Below are 17,115 nucleotides of genomic sequence, written 5' to 3' on the forward strand. Positions count from 1 at the left end.
GAAATGTTCCTTTTGCTCAGGTAGAAGGATAAAAAATATATTATAAATAAATAATGTCAACAATACCATGTAAGAAAAAAAAAGAAAAAAAAACCTTTTTTGTCACTACTGTACGCATTTATATTTGATCTTTTAAATCATTTAAGGACATGATGCTATTTCTATTTTTAGGAACACTTTAACAAATTTAATGTATCACTGACCTTATTTTTAAGATTATTACTTGTAGGTTGTTTTATTTTTCCAGGAAATATGAAGTTACAACACAACACTTCGTGTCTCAACCAGGCACTGTGATAAATCTTTACCAACCTTCAGACAAGCACTCCTCTTAAGAGGGATGCTTTAAATTTGGCTATTAAGATTCCATCTCATTTTTGAGACTACATTGATTATTTTCACATGATAGCATGCTCAATTCTTGTCTAAACCTTTTCCGCAATTGAAAGATCACAATTAAGATCTGTGCAGTGTGAACTGCCTCCTCTGGCATGTTATTGCTACAATAGTATCTCACCTTCTATTTCACCTTTTCTACTCCATTCTGCCTGCAGAATAGTCTGTCCAAAAAAAAATAGCTTGTCAGAACTACACGCTGAAATATTTGTGCTGACATAAAAGACGATGTAGAAATGTGTGTATACACTTATGAACTTATTCTCAAAGGGACAGTGAAACCAAAGCTGTTCGAAGTTAATTGGATTGAAAACTGAATTGGAGATAAGGAAATCCAGATAGACATAAACAAGAGCTCTTCAATAACCTATTTTACTGGTCAGTACTGCAAGTTCCAAATGGAGAGCTACACTTCTTGTTCTGTCTCAGATGGGCATCACAAAGGTAAATCATGTAGTCCATGAAGTTCTTTTGCCATTAAAGTAATATAAGAAGTGAGTACAGACAAGCAGCAACATGCTCCTCAATACAATATTAACGTATGAAGAAAAAAAAGTAAACGTAGATTTCACAGTGTGTCTGCACTGGCTCAGTCCTAACAGAAACATCTGCATGTGCTTACTTTCAATAAATCTGCAGATTTCACTCAAATACACTTTAAATGATATTTTGCAGCAATTGTCCTTTACTGCTGTATGGACACATCAAGTACAAATTACTTCCTTTGTAGCAACAGTTTTAAAGAAACTACACACTGTAGTAATACAGACAAATGACAAAACCACATACAGTGATAAAAATGCACATTTCTTTCCTTTACCCCTGTATCCATGCAAGGCAACTCTTCTGGCACAGACACAGGTTTCAGGAATCACATCACTTAACATCTACACCTGTAAGAATCTGAACTGCTGTCCTAATTCTTGAGGAGAACCATATTCTTAACCTTTCCTTCTTTCCTTCTTTCCTTCTTTCTTTGTGGTTGAATACAGTACACTGAAAGTAGCAGCAAAAAGCCACATGTGCATGTGTGTACTCATAACAAGGCACACCTGCTTCTGTACTTAACTCTGACACAACATTAAAAAAAAAAACAATAATCTAATTTAAAAAAAAATCAAATCAAAAGCAATTTTAAAATAAAAATATCACCTTGCTGTGTTCAAAGGGAAAAAGGGAAAACCATGTTAAGGTACAGTAAAAGGTAAACAATTCCAAGTAACAGTGCGAAGTGCTAAATGTGAAAGTGATATGTGAAAATAATTACATGCCAAACTGTTTGATAGGCTATATGGTTCTTTATTTCATGCTAAGATTGGATTTTAGGAGTAGGAATGCTGCACTGCTAATGTAAAAGTATACCAACCACAGAAAACAACTGTTTCCCAGGCAAAATGCAGAATTCTTATCACCCATGATAAAGAGGTTCCACAACAGGATCTGAAATATTTATTTGCTCCAATAGTCTTGTTGCGTTCAACTTTATCATTGTATGATTACAGCTGACAGGTTTATTCTGTCATATTAACTTATTTCAGAACATGTTGTGCCACTTGAAAGCTGTCAAGAACAAGTATTACAGAAACCTTTTGCTAGCCTCTGAGAAAGACTACGCAATCACTAAAAGGTTCATCTTTGTTTAAGAAGTTCTCCAAATAGCCCCCAGATATTTTATGCTCTTGTGATAAATACCATCCACATTACCAATTTTTGCAACATCCTTGGTGTTTTGCCTCTAGAAACTGTTTTTACAAGGACAATGGCATGAAGAGCTTTAACTCTGGAAACCTGCCTGGCAACCCACAGCAGGATCACAGAGGTGCTCATCAGTACAAGTGCTCAGCACAGGCTTAAGAGGCAACATGCCAAAGTACTTCTATGGTATCAGCTGGCTATTGATAAACAGTATGTGTCACAGAGTAACAGAAAGCAGAGAATGTTAATTTAAAGCACTGGAGAGCATTAGTCATGCTGCACGGCCACAGTAATTTCTGCCAACTAACTAAAAATACAGGTAATAAATCTTGGGTTTTCTGGTTTCTCTTCTTCCTCCCACCTTTCAGGAAACACACACCAAGACACATTTTTTAAAAGTAAGAAAAAGGAGCAGTGTTAGGAACCCAGACTAAACAACATTTTGTTGCGCAAAAAACAAACACACCAAGTCAAACAAAAAGAGAAAGTTTGTAATTCTTACTCCATGAATTTCTGCTAATGACACCTGTGCCATTATATACATTACCATCACTGAAGCGTTCATCATCAGAGTGTTTAAAGGCTGTGCAACATATAAATTCACTTGAGAAAAAAGAATGCCCTAAATATGAATTCTGCAGAAGCAGAAAAACACACTATGCTTTCCAGATTTAAGATGGCTAGAGAGTAGTTCACAAGTATGAGAGGAAATGAAATCAAAGTGAATGCGATGCTACAGGTCTTCAGTATTAAAAAAATTACACATAGTTCCTTTCACTTGAAGTTTTGCAAGCATTTAGAAAAAATAAGTAAACAAACGGTATCTGGAGCAGTATTTTCTCAAGAATGTAACTCACTAATCAGCATAATTCTCAGAATAATATGAGGAGTTTAGGAATCTGAATGCCATTAACATCCAGTACAATTTAGAACAAGCACAAGCAGATTTGTGCTCTTTGTAAGAAGAAAAGAAACAAAACCAACCAACCAACACCTTCAATTTGTGTTCCTAATACCTTCAGATCTGTCGAAATATTGTCACTCTACAAATTATTTATACAAAAGAATAATAACAGTAATAGCAACAATGAAATGTCATACGTAAGATACTATAATATTAGTTAATAATATTAATCATCAAAAAGAACTTAGAATTACTTTTTTTGCAAGACGATGTGCATTCATGAGATGCTATGGTGATTAAAATTTGTAAGCTGCCATTCATCAGGGACATTTTTAAGTTATTTCCTTAGTTCTGTTCTGTTTAAAACCACAGTACTTTATCAGTCCCTACAGAAGTTCACAGAAAGTTTTTGGGAACTTAGCTAAGCGATACAACATATGCCTCTTGTCTGCACACACAGCAACGTCCGGGATCAAAGTGCCAAGTTATTAGTATGTTCTTACTTTATGTCATGCCATATCCATCTGTGACTTGCGTGTGCCAAGTGCTCCCCTCTAGGGAACAAACTCCTCACCTTCCACCTTATGCATCTTCTAACATGCATGTTTCCAATTAAATAAAACTCCTAGGTAAATGTATCTGAAATAAGTGGCAGCGAGCCAAAATATTTACTGCTTAAATTCCTCTTTACGAGAAGGCCAAATTCAACTTTAGAAGAGCATTACATTTAAATTTTAAAATGTCAAGAAATGTTCTCATTTGCTGATTTGGTTCAGATAAGATGGTAAGGGTGTTGTTTTTTGTTTTTGTTTTTTTTTTTTTTTTTGTGAAAATGAAACAGGATTCTGGCTTGGGTTGATTTTTGGCTTCCTTATTCAAATGCCATAATGACTACATCATAAAAAAAAAGTTATTACATAAGATCATCAAGCATTGCTAAATGAAGATGTCCAAGTACTTAAGCAGCTATCCTACGCCTATATTACAGGTGGCATAAGTGATGTGGAATAGAAACTTAGCAAAGTTGCTCACCTTCTTCATCTGAAACATCCAGGACCTCAGTCATTGTTTCGGGTACATTTAGCTTGTGCTTCTCTGTTACAGTCTGCAAAGACAGAACCTTTAATCCTCAAATTAAACACCAAAAGAAGTAGCAAATAATATTATCATAGAATATTTCAACAGCAGCAGCAGTAGGACCTGCTGAGACACTTTATAATGATTCCCATCCCCTTAACATTATTCTTCATCATTATTTTAGAAGTTCCTGTTCTCAGTACTGTATAAGGTAACATTTGTTAACATTTGTATAAGGCTCTGTCAGAAAAGAACAACACACAAAACAAAAGATATTGAGCTGATTAGAGAGAAAAGAAAGAGTGGAGTGGAAAGAGAGTTAGAGTGGAAAGAAAACCAAGCTCTGAGCAAATTTATTTATAAGTGCTGCATGCAGAACAATTCAGTTCAATGTTTCCAAGATGATTTTAAAACGAATTAGGTAATGTCTACAGAAGAGTTTCAGAAAGTTGCATGTGGCATATGGAAATTATTAAACAGTAAAGCATTTGAAAATGAAGTTATGAATGATGTGAAATTTTTAAACTAAAAAAGATGTGAGCAAGCTACACAGATCACTTGAAACATTTCCTTCTTCCCTCTCCCCCTGAAAGTGACTACACTGCATATTAATTATATCCATTCAATAAATCCTGCATATTCCCCCAAATCGCATGCACAGCAGAACAAAGTTCTTTGGAAGTTCTTATTTTGTGGCAGAGGGCAAGCATGGACCAAGTAGAGCTGAAAGGACATTTTAAGTGCAAGAGAACAGAGCAGGTTATGTTGTAAGATGTTTTTTAATATGATTTGATCTGCATAAATGACTTCCAGAAGAAAACACAAGATGCTCATGGGCACTGAATTAAGAATAGGGACACCCTTTTAGTGCCAAGACAGACATTAGAGAAGGAGATAAGAATTTAATAAGAGTGTAAAAAGTGCAACGTGTAAGAAAGCGGTCTAAAGGAAATTCTTCAGCGTGTTACAATACCGGAGACAAAATGCCAGGGACTTAAATAACAGCAGTGATCAGAACAGCATTAGTCACAACAGCAAAATAAATATTTCCCTAGCTCCACCCAGATCTGCAGTCAGACAGCTTTACTGAGGAACTGCGGAGGGAAATCACATCATCCCTTTAAAATATGTAGCAGCAGATGTGCCCATCTGGCATGGAGGGGATTGTCAGGAGTACAGGTGTCTTGTGGAACTCCCTCTGAGGTCATATTTCACTCCCTATTGGGGATGGTATCTATCAAGCATAAATTAACATTATATGCAGAAGCAGTGAAAGAGCATATAATCTGTGTGATAATTAATGTCAGCCAAATCTTGAGGAATTCACGCAGCACGACTTTGGGAAAATGCCCAGTGACATCAAACTTATCACGTCTTTCCAAATTATGCCTCAGATTTCTATATTTCTAACAAATTGACAAAGATGGTACTTTCGATTATTCTAAGATACTACACTTCCAAAATTAACTAACTTAGCAACTGTGATTACTCTGGAGATGTGTTTAAAGAGTATGATTTACATTTCTGAAAATGTATTTTAAAATGACAGCAGTTTACAGTTCACACTCTTGAGATAAAGGGAAAGGTCAATGACATTTGCTTCAAATGGAAACCCCAATTAGGCTTCCTAAATTTATTCCTACACACAATTCATTAAATCATTCATTTCTGTTGCTTTTTGTAACACATGCTCCACATTGAAAAAATAGTTTATATTCACTAAACGCCTCCATTAATATACCTGATGTCCCACCTTGCATTGCCATAGCTTGTCTCAGACAGAAAGGAGAGGCAGCAGGTAGGGCATTAGAGTGTCAAAACCAGCTGTGACAGGTGCAGAGCAAGGTGCTGTTCACGTGACACTGACCTCGTCTCTTCAACAATACAATTCATTCTAAATATGAGAGGAATCACTGACACTGTGCTAAAGAAATAAACCAAGTGAAATGGGCTGTATATTTTTCAAGCAAAGTACTGGTATGTATGTAAGTACCAATTTATTAGCATTCTAATTGCCATTGTAATTGTATCTAAGTGTAAGACAAATTCTATGCTGTATGCTATTCATGTAAAATAACTGAAAAATCAGAAAAACAAACAGACAAACAAAATCAGAAGATGATCAGGTTCTGAAAAAAGGGGAAAAAGTGTACTGCCTGAGAGTCACAAATATTCATTTTGTAAGTTTGTTGTATGACCACAGAATCACAGAATCACAGAATCACCCGGGTTGGAAGGGACCCCAAGGATCATGTAGTTCCAACCCCCCTGCCTAGCAGGGCCACCAAACATACACATTCAGATCAGGTTGCCCAGGACCCCGTCCAACCTGGCCTTGAACACGTCCAAGGACGGGGCATCCACAACCTCCCTGGCAGCCCGTTCCAGGGCCTAACCACTCTCCTAGTAAAGAACTTCCCCCTAACATCCAACCTAAATCTTCCCTCCTTCAACTTAAAACCATTTCCCCTAGTCCTGCTGTTATCAGCCCTTTTGAAGAGTTTACTCCCCTCCTGGGTGTAGGTTCCCTTCAGGTATTGATAGGCTGCAATGAGGTCGCCCCGCAGCCTTCTCTTCTCCAGGCTGAACAAGCCCAACTCCCTCAGCCTGTCCTCATAGGGGAGGTGCTCCAGCCCCCTGATCATCTTAGTTGCCCTCCTCTGGACCCTTTCCAAAATCTCACCAAAATTTATTCAAGAAAACTTGGTTCCCCACTTCAACTTAGGTAAAAAATCAATTTCATTAGAAGAATACAGAAGTGAAAGGATGCTACAAACACAAGAGGTCACAAGCTATGTGTACAGAATATCAAATCAAATGTACCTTGGGTATATTGTCTTAGTATTTACTTAGATCTGCAGACCCTAGTAGTTAAGGTTTATTTATCACAATATCAATTTATTCAGAAATTAGATGCGTCCTGGCCCCTATACAGGCACAATCTCAGATATTATTACTTTTATTATTTATTATTGACAAAGAAGTAGCAATATTTTATTTCCTGATTTTCCCCTCAGTATAAGAACATTATTTCATAATTTAAAACTAGTAAAAGGTCTGGAAAAGAGAATCGATGAATGTGGATGTGTTTGCATATTTCAGAAGAAAAGCTTTGTAATGGCATTTCTGCAACACTTAATTCAATAGGATCATTAATGCTACATAAATTCCCATCAGAAGCTGGGAATTAATTTATTTTTTGTTTAGAGAAAATCTTTCACAGCACTAGATTATTATTTTTTTAATTTATGGACACGTCAAAAAAAGGTCAAATACTCTCAACATTAGAAATGCTCATCTAATCCCATGAATGGCCCACTTTGCAAATTGCTCAGTGCATATTTCTCAAATCACCATTGTTTGGTACCACTGAGAATTCAACTACATACCTCAACTTAAGCTACTGCATTTAAAACTTCCATTGTATTCATGTAGAATAATTCAGATGTATGTGTATAAAACTATATGCTCATTCAGCAACTGCTTACTCTACAGCAGAACAACATTAAAAATCTAAAGCTCCTCATGTATTAATTTGTCCATGGGAAGTTTATGTCTATTTGTACAAATAACCCCAAACTTAATTGCAGAGTAAACCTTTTGAAAGCCTGGCTTATTCTGATCGACTTCCTATCCATTTTTAGACTAAGTAAAAATACATACACTGTGTTGTCTCTATTGCTTTATATTCATGTTCACTGATACTAGTGTAAGTAAGAAAACTTGTTCAGAGTTAGACCATTGGCACTCAAGATGTTGTCCTCATCTTAAATGCCAGTGACTTGAATATCAATAAAGAACCAACCTCTCTAAAATCCTCCATGCATCACTCCACTACAACCTTAGAGAATGAAGTAGCTATGGTGACAGTTCCTTTTTTTCAGTTCTAAGTGCCATGCTCTGGTTTAGCAACAGCTAACCCTTACTGTCTGGAGAATTTTATTGCAGGGAGTGCCTGAGAGCACCTGCTATTTATCCCTCCCTTATAGCACTTGTTCAAAATTACGTTTAGTCAACAGTAATCATCATCAATAATAATGTGGTTTAGATTCTATATATCCCCAAGGTGTAAGATTGAGACAAATTCAATTCTGAAAAATGTGCTGATTTTATTGAGGGTTCCCATCTGACTTTTAAAAATGGTGCTTTGTGCACAGACACAGTGTAAGATTTCAAATGTCTCTCATACGCAAGTATTAAGAGGTCACCTATGCAAGTAAGTTTTAGTGTTTCATTCCATCATAGACCTCAAGCATCTGGTAATAGGTTGAAAAGTCCACTACTTTCTAAGTTTAAAGAAACATTTATCTAAAGTAAATAACTCACAGCTGTCTTTTCACAGCAGAATTCTTATTATTACAAAACATGACATGTATATGACAGTGTACAAAGCTGTACAGTGCTATGCAACGTACAATAGAAAGGACGTTACAACTTTCATCAGGCACGAATAGAAAGTGGTGACAAGACAGCACAGAGAATAGCAAAGTGTCATCTGAGGATAAAAAAATTGCTCCCAAGAACAGAGCTGATGTTTCTTGAAAAGTTTTATCTAGTTGGTTTTTTTTTAATCTTTGAACAGATATGTATGTGCTTATGCATGTACATGTGAGATATGTTGTATGATTAAATAAGAACATAAGTATTAACAAAATCATGCAATCTTTATTAAGAGACTTCCAGAACTATGTTGGAATTCTTTGTCCAAACCTAACTCGATTTGATTTTTGCAGGTCATTAATAAATTATGGCTCACTCCATTTGTAACCCTATGCCACGCTGCTTTTATTCCATCTTCCTTAATAAATATCAGTAGAACTTGTTGTCAGTATGCAGCAAAATCAAAATTATTTTCCTTTTTTTCGTGGGATGGATGTATTTTTACAAAACAGCTTGGATTTCTTCCCCTAGCCCCTTCCCTAATCGAGTAGTGGCATCTTTTAAGTAATAAAGTTACCAGTAATCTGTGGATTTTCACATCTGTAAGCCCTTAAGTGACACTTAGATCTGATATGTTTTCTAAATTTCTCGTTTTTCTTGCTTTAAAAAACAAAAACAATGATCCTACAACAAGGTTTCAAGATAAAATGCAGTAATGGAAGTATATATTAAAATTGATTTTTTGAATGATACACTATTTATGACATTCTGCCTTCCTAAATGCAAAAAGTCATAAATGGGAGGTAGAAGTCCAAGAAGAGAAAACCCTCCCCTTCCAGATTGTCAGAATGTATGTTTTTCCTGGCTTAAAGGAACAGTACCATCTGGCTGATGTTCAGTATCTGTTATTCACGAACTCTGAAGTCAAAATACAGATTATCAAGAACACAGAATACTGAGCACATACAGAAAAAATCCTCCATATTTTGGAAAAACAGGATCCATTTGAGTGAAAGAAATGATCAATGTGATTCAGAGCCATCTAGTGAACAACATTAAGCTTGGCACCAATCCATGGCTGGTACAGTCCAAACACTAAGAAGCTTGCTATTGTGTGCTGCAATGTTAAAGCCCCAGCAGGTGTTAGAAGAAACGTGGAAACATGAGGAGAGACTGAAAGGGAGAGGTAAAAAGACAAACAGAGAGGAAGGAAAGATCTAAACAGCTCACAAACTTCTTGAAAGTTTGGGTTTGCAGCTCAGACCCATCTCCAGAAAAAAAAAAAAAAAAAAGTTTTACTCAGTCCCTGAATAGTTGTTTTCCATCTGTATGCACATAAAATCTGTTGTTTGGCTCAGTAAAACCTAATGTATCGCACATACTTCTACATGCTTAAAAGACATACTGAAAGCACTACAGCACTTTTGCAAAAATCAAACAGAAAGGGGGACTTGGACCAGAAAATAAAAACAGGTTTGTGCAGAATCTGAGCACAGAAGAGAAAGACAACATTCTGAATAAAAAACAGAGACATTTTAATGCATCTACAAACTCACAGTTGTGGTGGTAGTAATCTCCTCCGTAACAACCTTCAGCGTATCGACCACTGAGATATATCCCAGACGCCTAGCAATAGCTAAGGCAGTGTTACCATTCTGAAGAGAAAAAGAGAAGGGAAGAGAGAGAGAGAAATGAGAGGGAGGATTGTGATGTGAACCAATGAGATCACTCTCAACACTGCATGAGCCAGCATTTCCATCCAAAACAAGGCACAGCCTAGGAAAATCACTGCTTTTTTTTTTTACTGTTACATCTGACTCTGTCTTTGCAACTCCTTTAAGACTATAGCTCTGGTTACCATGGTAACACAACACACACATCCGCCTGCTAGTCTACATTTTAAAAAAAAGCGCGCTATGGTTTAACCCTTAGATGGTCAAATTCTACTGCAGAGAATGCCTCGTCTGCAGAAGTTCATGTTTCATTTTGCATAAACTGCTTTATATGACAGAGACTCTTCTGAAGAAAAAAAAATTAAAATCTTAAGCTTCCACTTTTAGCTGAAACTATTAAAGCTTTATCTGGTGCAGTCCGTTTTGAGGAATACAAGATTCCGTCTCTATTCTCCACATACAATTCTTTTCCTCTTTACAACTCAATTTTACATGCTGTAATAGTACACAAAAGCTGATGATGTACCAAGCATGAAAACCTATATAAGGCTTGGGGGTTGGAAACTGTTTTCCATTTAAATAAACTTATTTGCAGTATACATGCCTATTAGATACATGCTATTCAGTAAACACACATTGAAATGGTAATTCAGTTATTGTTTAGGCGTATTTATCTCCAGCTCATCACACAGAACATTAAAATAGGTTGAGAATAAGTATTATTAATTCAAATTTATGAACCTAGAGTGTAAGTTTTCATTTTAAATGAACAGTAATTAAGGTTGCCATCTGTCTCGCTGCATTTAAAATTCTACTCAAACTGCCTCAAAATAGAGTCCATGGTAATTTATTTCAAGAAGCATTTCCTCTGTAGCAAAAAGCCAGACACAACAGGAAGCAAGATTAATGAACCTTCTCACACACACACAAAAAAATAAAAATACTTCAAGTATCAGAAACTTGCTAAATCATTCACAATTCTTTAGAGGGTATAATTTCCCAGCAGAACTAACCAACATGACTGGCAGCCAGTTCAGCTTAAGTGTCTGCAGAGGCTGCTCTAAGTCACATGGCTCTGTGTGATGTGGCAGTCTGTGGACCTGCAATGCTCAGCCTGGGGAGTGGAGAGCAGGGGCATATTTCATGATTCTTCATAAAGAATTGCACCTTGAACTATTTTGTATTATTTTGAATTAAAGAACAACATGCTGGCCTACTAGGGGAGACATGGAAAACCACTGTACAGAATGATTTCTCTTGCAATACCGCTGCTCTGTGTGTAGAATATCAGCCCGAGCCCTTCTCTCTCCTTCAGTACCAGGTTGAGTTATCTACAGTTTAAGTTCCTGTGCATTAGACTACCTCAGCAACTGTAAAGCAACCTAGGGTTTGCGAGTTAGCAGCACAAAAAGAACTGGTAAGGATCTTCACAGAACAAATAACATGACTGTTAATGTGTAAGTGACGGTAACATCTCATATCCCACTCCCATATCCCCTAGTCAGCTGCTGCAAGTTGAAATTCTCTTACGTCAACTTAAAAGTAGCAATGTGTGAACAACAGAGCTAGTACCTGAAAAGGCACGCAAACTCCTGGGCAGAGCCTTGAGACTCTCCTTGGATTTGGGTAAGAGTCGGCTTAACAGCCCAAACTAGAAGACTGAACACTGAAGGTGCCTAGTAGAACCTTCAGTCCCAGAAGCTGACTGCAAGGGTTTCTTGCTTGACGATAAACACAGTCTAGGATCTTTGATACATAGCTTGGATACTGAGATTTTGTATCATGGCACATAAACTGCTATCTTGGATTACTTCACACAAGATTATTCCATGCAGCTGGAATAATAGTAACCCGGGCAACTCTGGGGAAGGACACGTGTTTTGAACTTCCTGGATGCATTTTCACACTGTCCAAGTAGAGGACAATAACAACATCAATATGAAACCGGAAAGTTGCATTCCTACCTGGCCTTAGAAAAGGCTTTGCCAGAAGTTACTGATGGTCTTTGCATTAACACCAATGAACTTACTAAGAAAATGAAACAGGGATCCAATGGAGAGAGGGATAGAAATTTGGATTTCACAAATACCCAGGTTCTGATTTGCCCTTAATTTTTATACAAAAATTCTTGCAATATATCAATTTTGAGACAGAAGTATCAAGGCAGAAGGCAATTAAACCAAGTAGGCATGGCCAACCTGACAATGCAACTCAAAAAGCAGTTTCTTCATCTCACATTTAGCTTACTGCAGTGAGTTATAAATGAACTTCCCTGTGAGCATAATGAAAAGAAGAAGGAACATTACATTTACACAGCTGACAAATAGATGTACGAAGAAAACTTTCACCAAATCAGGGCTCTTTAGCCCTGGAAAGAAAGGAACTATCTAGAGAAACACTTCCCACAAGCACTTCACACTTACGGTGGTGATTGCATTGGGCTTAGCTCCGTGTTGGAGAAGGACATTAATGATGTGAGTGTGACCTTGTTGAGCAGCTTGGTGGAGAGGAGTGTACCCATTCTGTAGTCCATGGTGGTTACCATAAAAGCAAATAAAGAAGAAAAACAATCACCAGCAATTAGATTAGAAAATCCGATTTGCATAATTTGCATACTAGACACATGGAATCATAGCTGAAGCAGAGAACATTCTCTCCTTCTCAGATCTTCATTTTCCTACAGGAAGCCTAAGATTTGCCTTTGAAATATTTGAGACAATGTAAAGATATATAATTTTTAACAGCAGTGATTCGATAACATTTGCTTTTAAAAAAAGCTAAGAGCATCTATCAAAAATGTCAGTCAACGTTAGCTTCATCTTGACTTCAAAAGGCCTGGCCAAGCTGTAATTACTCAGAAAAATATGTGCACAACTTCTGTATTAACAAATACACTTAACTCCATAGATATCTGCTCCAGAGATTAATTCTGTGTTACTCCATACAGAATCACAGCCAAAGTGCACTTCAGCTAGTTGATTTGAGATGTTTTTGTGCAAACCCAGTCAAGCAATTCATCACAAAATACTTGAAATTGGTTTGATAGCAAGTGGAAACTATATTGTGAGAAAACACTAAGTCAGTTTCAGTGACACTTAGATACAGCCTGAGGGCAGACTCTGAGAGGCACACTCAGTTATCTCTTACGCAACTCAATATATGCTTTATGCTACTAATTAAACAGTGATATTTTGGAACAGATACAGTTCTCATAATTACAGAATACACATATGGACTAGGAAATTAAAGGGGAATTTTACTGTAAATCATATAGCAAAGAAAATCTACTATCTTCGGTATCAGTGCAGTCATTTAAAAACAGAACCCAGCAGTATTATTTTTCACTGGAGATGGCATAAAGCATCCTGGAGGCACTAGAGGTAATTTATTCTGTAACATGCCTATCCTGAATCCAGCCAGGATTGATTCGCTCTTTAGACTGAGTCCACAGTAATGGCTGACAGATTGCCCGTATTTTTATTGGTCCCTTGATATGAGACTTGGAGAATCACTGCCCCATACTGCCATACTTGCGTACTTTAATGAAATTTTTCTATATAAGAGAAACACCTGAGGGAACTAGTGTCAGAATCTGGTCCAGTGGCCCCAAATACCCAGAGTGGGGCTTAACACTAAACATGCAAGTATGTTATGTCCCTTTAGTTAGCCTACAAACACCTCAGCTGAATGTTTTGGCAGCGACCATTTGGATCCTGCTAATGTCTGCTTTATTAATTCTTATCAGCTGTTTTTCTAGCAGTGTTGCCAGTTCTTTTGGAATCTCTGTTTTTTACCCATTGATTTGGGGTGATTTAAAGAAAGATGGGCAAGCATATTTATGTTTTTTTTTAATTGGCTCTGCTACTTGCTTCTTTTCTTGCTGACAGTGACCGCTGTAGTGAAAAAGTCATACTCAGACAAATGAATCCATCTCAAAGATGACAGCTGGGAACAGAAAAGCTGGCCAGAATGACCAGGAGCTTATGATCTGGTATGGATTTTACAAATACTAAGTACATTTATCAGCAATATCAACAGACTTTTTCATACTGATCCCAAGAGATACCAATAAGCTATTGCCTGACATCAGCTTTAACTATGCTGAAGACTACCAGCTCCAGGGTAGCCTTCACTTCCTGGATAAGAGTGATGTGATAACATCTTTGGTGCAATACATTGATGTAGTCACCAGAACCTCTGTTTTTGTGTACTCAGGAGATATAAACTTCTTGATCCACAGGCATGACATTTTTTTTGTTATGTACACCAGTTTACATTGGAAAAAAATTGCTAAAGCCTGTGGATTACACTCAGTATTTGGCTACATTCCACTTCAGCAGAATCAGCCGATAATAGCATAACCAGCTCCCCATCAAAAAAAAAAACAAAAACAAAACAGAAACAAACTTGTCCTGAGTAAGATGCATTATCCCACTGTTGATGTTTCCTTTATCAAAGTCATGTCACACATGCTTTGATTGTGAGTAATTTTTCCCACTCTTCTCCCAACAGATCAGAGAGAATCTGAAATCACCCAGTTTCTGAATTGTAGTTTGGCAACACATCAGCATTACACTGATGTAAGCCATGTGTGAATGAAATCAGAAATAAACTTGTTAGTTGCAAATGAAAAGGAGGAGAAAACAACAAAACACACACACAAAAATACCAATTCCCTTACATAATCCCAAAGAGTTATCTGACTTTTCTTTTGTGAACATTGAAAAAGGTGATGCAGCAGACACGATGCATTCCACTATAGCCACAGATCAAAAAATGTTGATATCTACTACTCAGTAATTAGTTTCCTAATGAAAAAGGTACTTAGTGGTATGTATCAGTAGCATTTGATAAACAAGTTCACATTAAGAGCACAAGAAAGCAATGCAAAATTATTTACCTTTGTTTTAGCATTGACATTTGCTCCCTCCTTGAGAAGAAAATTCACCATTTTGATGTTTCCATAGTGACATGCCACAATTAAAGGAGTATAACCAAGCTACAAGAGAATATAGAAATAAAACTGCAAGCTCAGTGGAATATTCCTTTATGATGATAGCATCCTTTGGCACACTGGATACAAGTAGCCACTAAATGATTTACCTTTGTCTGAGCATCTTGGTTTGCACCATGTTTTGTGAGTATTTCAGCTACATTCACTTTATCCTCTTGAGCTGCAAGGTGTAAGGATGTCAGTCCAGTCTGGAAATGGAATACATAATATAAATGAATAAATAAATAAAACCTTCTTCAGGTTACAAATCTAGCCTTTCTCGCTTATCTTTAAAAGATGGAGAGACTCTAACTATAACTTCTAAATATATGTTTTAAACAAAGTAGAGTTGATGCTTCTTTTGTCTGGCTGACAAATAGCTCCACAGAAATTACATCACCGTAATGACAGAGTAAATGTTTCAGGCATCAATGATCACACTTGGATTTTATAGTATAACGTCACTAAGGAAGCTGAGAGTCCCATTAATAAATTAGCGTGCTGTGCCTCCCACTCAGATGGGAGAGGGAACCTTAGCAACTGCAGGCAAGAGTCCGAATGAAGAAACTAATCCCGAAACAGATCTCACTCAAAGATGCCAAGGAAACAGATATAGTAATTAACTGAAAGCTCACTGTGATCACACATGGTGCTTGGCCATGAGCAAGGAAGGGAATAAACTTTTTGAGAGAAATGAAAACTACACTGTTTCTTACTGGTTATATAGCATATTATATTAATGCTAGATCATGAGAGACTTGAGCCATTCATTTTGACTTGTATGAACAAAAACTACAGGCTTTCAATTTAAGGTAAATAAAAGTTATGTATATGCCTGTATAAATCTGGTGACCTATGAAAATATAGGTTTTCTCTACACTTATCTTCCATGTAGGCCCATCAAGAATAACCATAGGAGAATCCAAAGGATTGGACAGATCCTCCAGAGGAGGTTTTTTTTTCCCACTCACTACTCCACTAATACTGTTGTTATGTTATTTGTCCCTCTTTTCCTAACCTTGGCAAGATGGCTAAAGAGTAAGATTTATGATAATAAAGAGCCTTTGCTGGCACTAAATTATTTTGGACTGCAGCTCTCAGGTTTCTGTTACATGTAATTAAAGCAACCCATAGACCCGCAAACTCCAGAATTTTACATTTCTCATCCTTTGGATCTAATGTAAAACTTGAGGAACATGCCTATCTCCATGAGGACACAGCTAATAGATGGCAAGGTTACAACACAACAAAAATGCAGCTGTCTCACCTTTCTGAATGCCTCAGAAACCATTTTATCTAGCCTCTTTTGTCCCGTTCCCTCTCCACCAGAGCAGGTGGTACGTCATTTTTCTCTGGTCACAGCAAACAGCCGCAGCTCCTCTAGTGGGCTACCCAGTAAAGTTATTAATTACATGATACAGGTTAACTGATCAATCTGTCTGCCATTCCTATGTATCCTCTCCTCATTTCTACTGTTTGCCCACCTTTGTCACTTCTGCAGACACTCGAATATGCATACAAGGAAGTGGAGAATTTCTGAGACATGACCTCATTCCCACACTGTGTTTTGTATTTTCCTGGATACTCTTGACATAGATAGCACTTTGTCTTCAGCTGTGAGTTACCTTTGTTGCCACATGGATATTGGATCCTTTCTCCAAAAGCAATGTCACCATGTCTGTGTGACCTTCTTGGGAGGCTAAATGAAGTGGCGTCACTCCCTGTTTGGTCAAAATGTTGGTCTCAGCCCCATAGTTCAACAGCGTGGTAGCTATCTGCATCTGATTTTTCTTGGCAGCAATGTGTAGAGGGGTGTATCCATTCTAACACAGGTTAGGAAACAAAACAAGAGTAACATTAATACAAGAGCCATGTAAGCCTAAAAGGTCAGACATCTTAGAACTATATTATTTTCAGTTACTCCTTATGATTAGAGTTGGGAGTCCAATATATTTTCAACAGCAGGCATGCTTTTGCAATCTATTATTTTGTCCACA

At 37.1% G+C, this 17,115-nt stretch overlaps 1 protein-coding gene across 41 annotated transcripts in view; it reads right to left on the reverse strand.

Annotated features, from left to right (window-relative positions):
- Positions 1-17,115, reverse strand: part of ANK2 (ankyrin 2) — a 306,380-nt gene that overhangs the window by 65,961 nt on the left and 223,304 nt on the right. For 21 of the 41 annotated variants that reach the window (XM_042870772.1, XM_042870775.1, XM_042870770.1 and 18 more), the window contains 6 exons: positions 16,744-16,941; positions 15,229-15,327; positions 15,026-15,124; positions 12,549-12,647; positions 10,009-10,107; positions 4,028-4,100 (listed from right to left, as the gene is read on the reverse strand). In XM_042870772.1, the coding sequence (XP_042726706.1) occupies positions 4,028-4,100; positions 10,009-10,107; positions 12,549-12,647; positions 15,026-15,124; positions 15,229-15,327; positions 16,744-16,941 (667 nt within the window). Of the gene's footprint in view, positions 1-2,593; positions 2,675-4,027; positions 4,101-10,008; positions 10,108-12,548; positions 12,648-15,025; positions 15,125-15,228; positions 15,328-16,743; positions 16,942-17,115 lie in introns of all 41 variants that reach the window. The other 20 variants (XM_042870754.1, XM_042870755.1, XM_042870756.1 and 17 more) reach the window with 2 other exon arrangements.

Source organism: Lagopus leucura, unplaced genomic scaffold, assembly GCF_019238085.1.
Source record: "Lagopus leucura isolate 7727_CA_CO unplaced genomic scaffold, USGS_WTPT01 Super-Scaffold_100004, whole genome shotgun sequence".
NCBI lineage: Eukaryota > Metazoa > Chordata > Aves > Galliformes > Phasianidae > Lagopus > Lagopus leucura.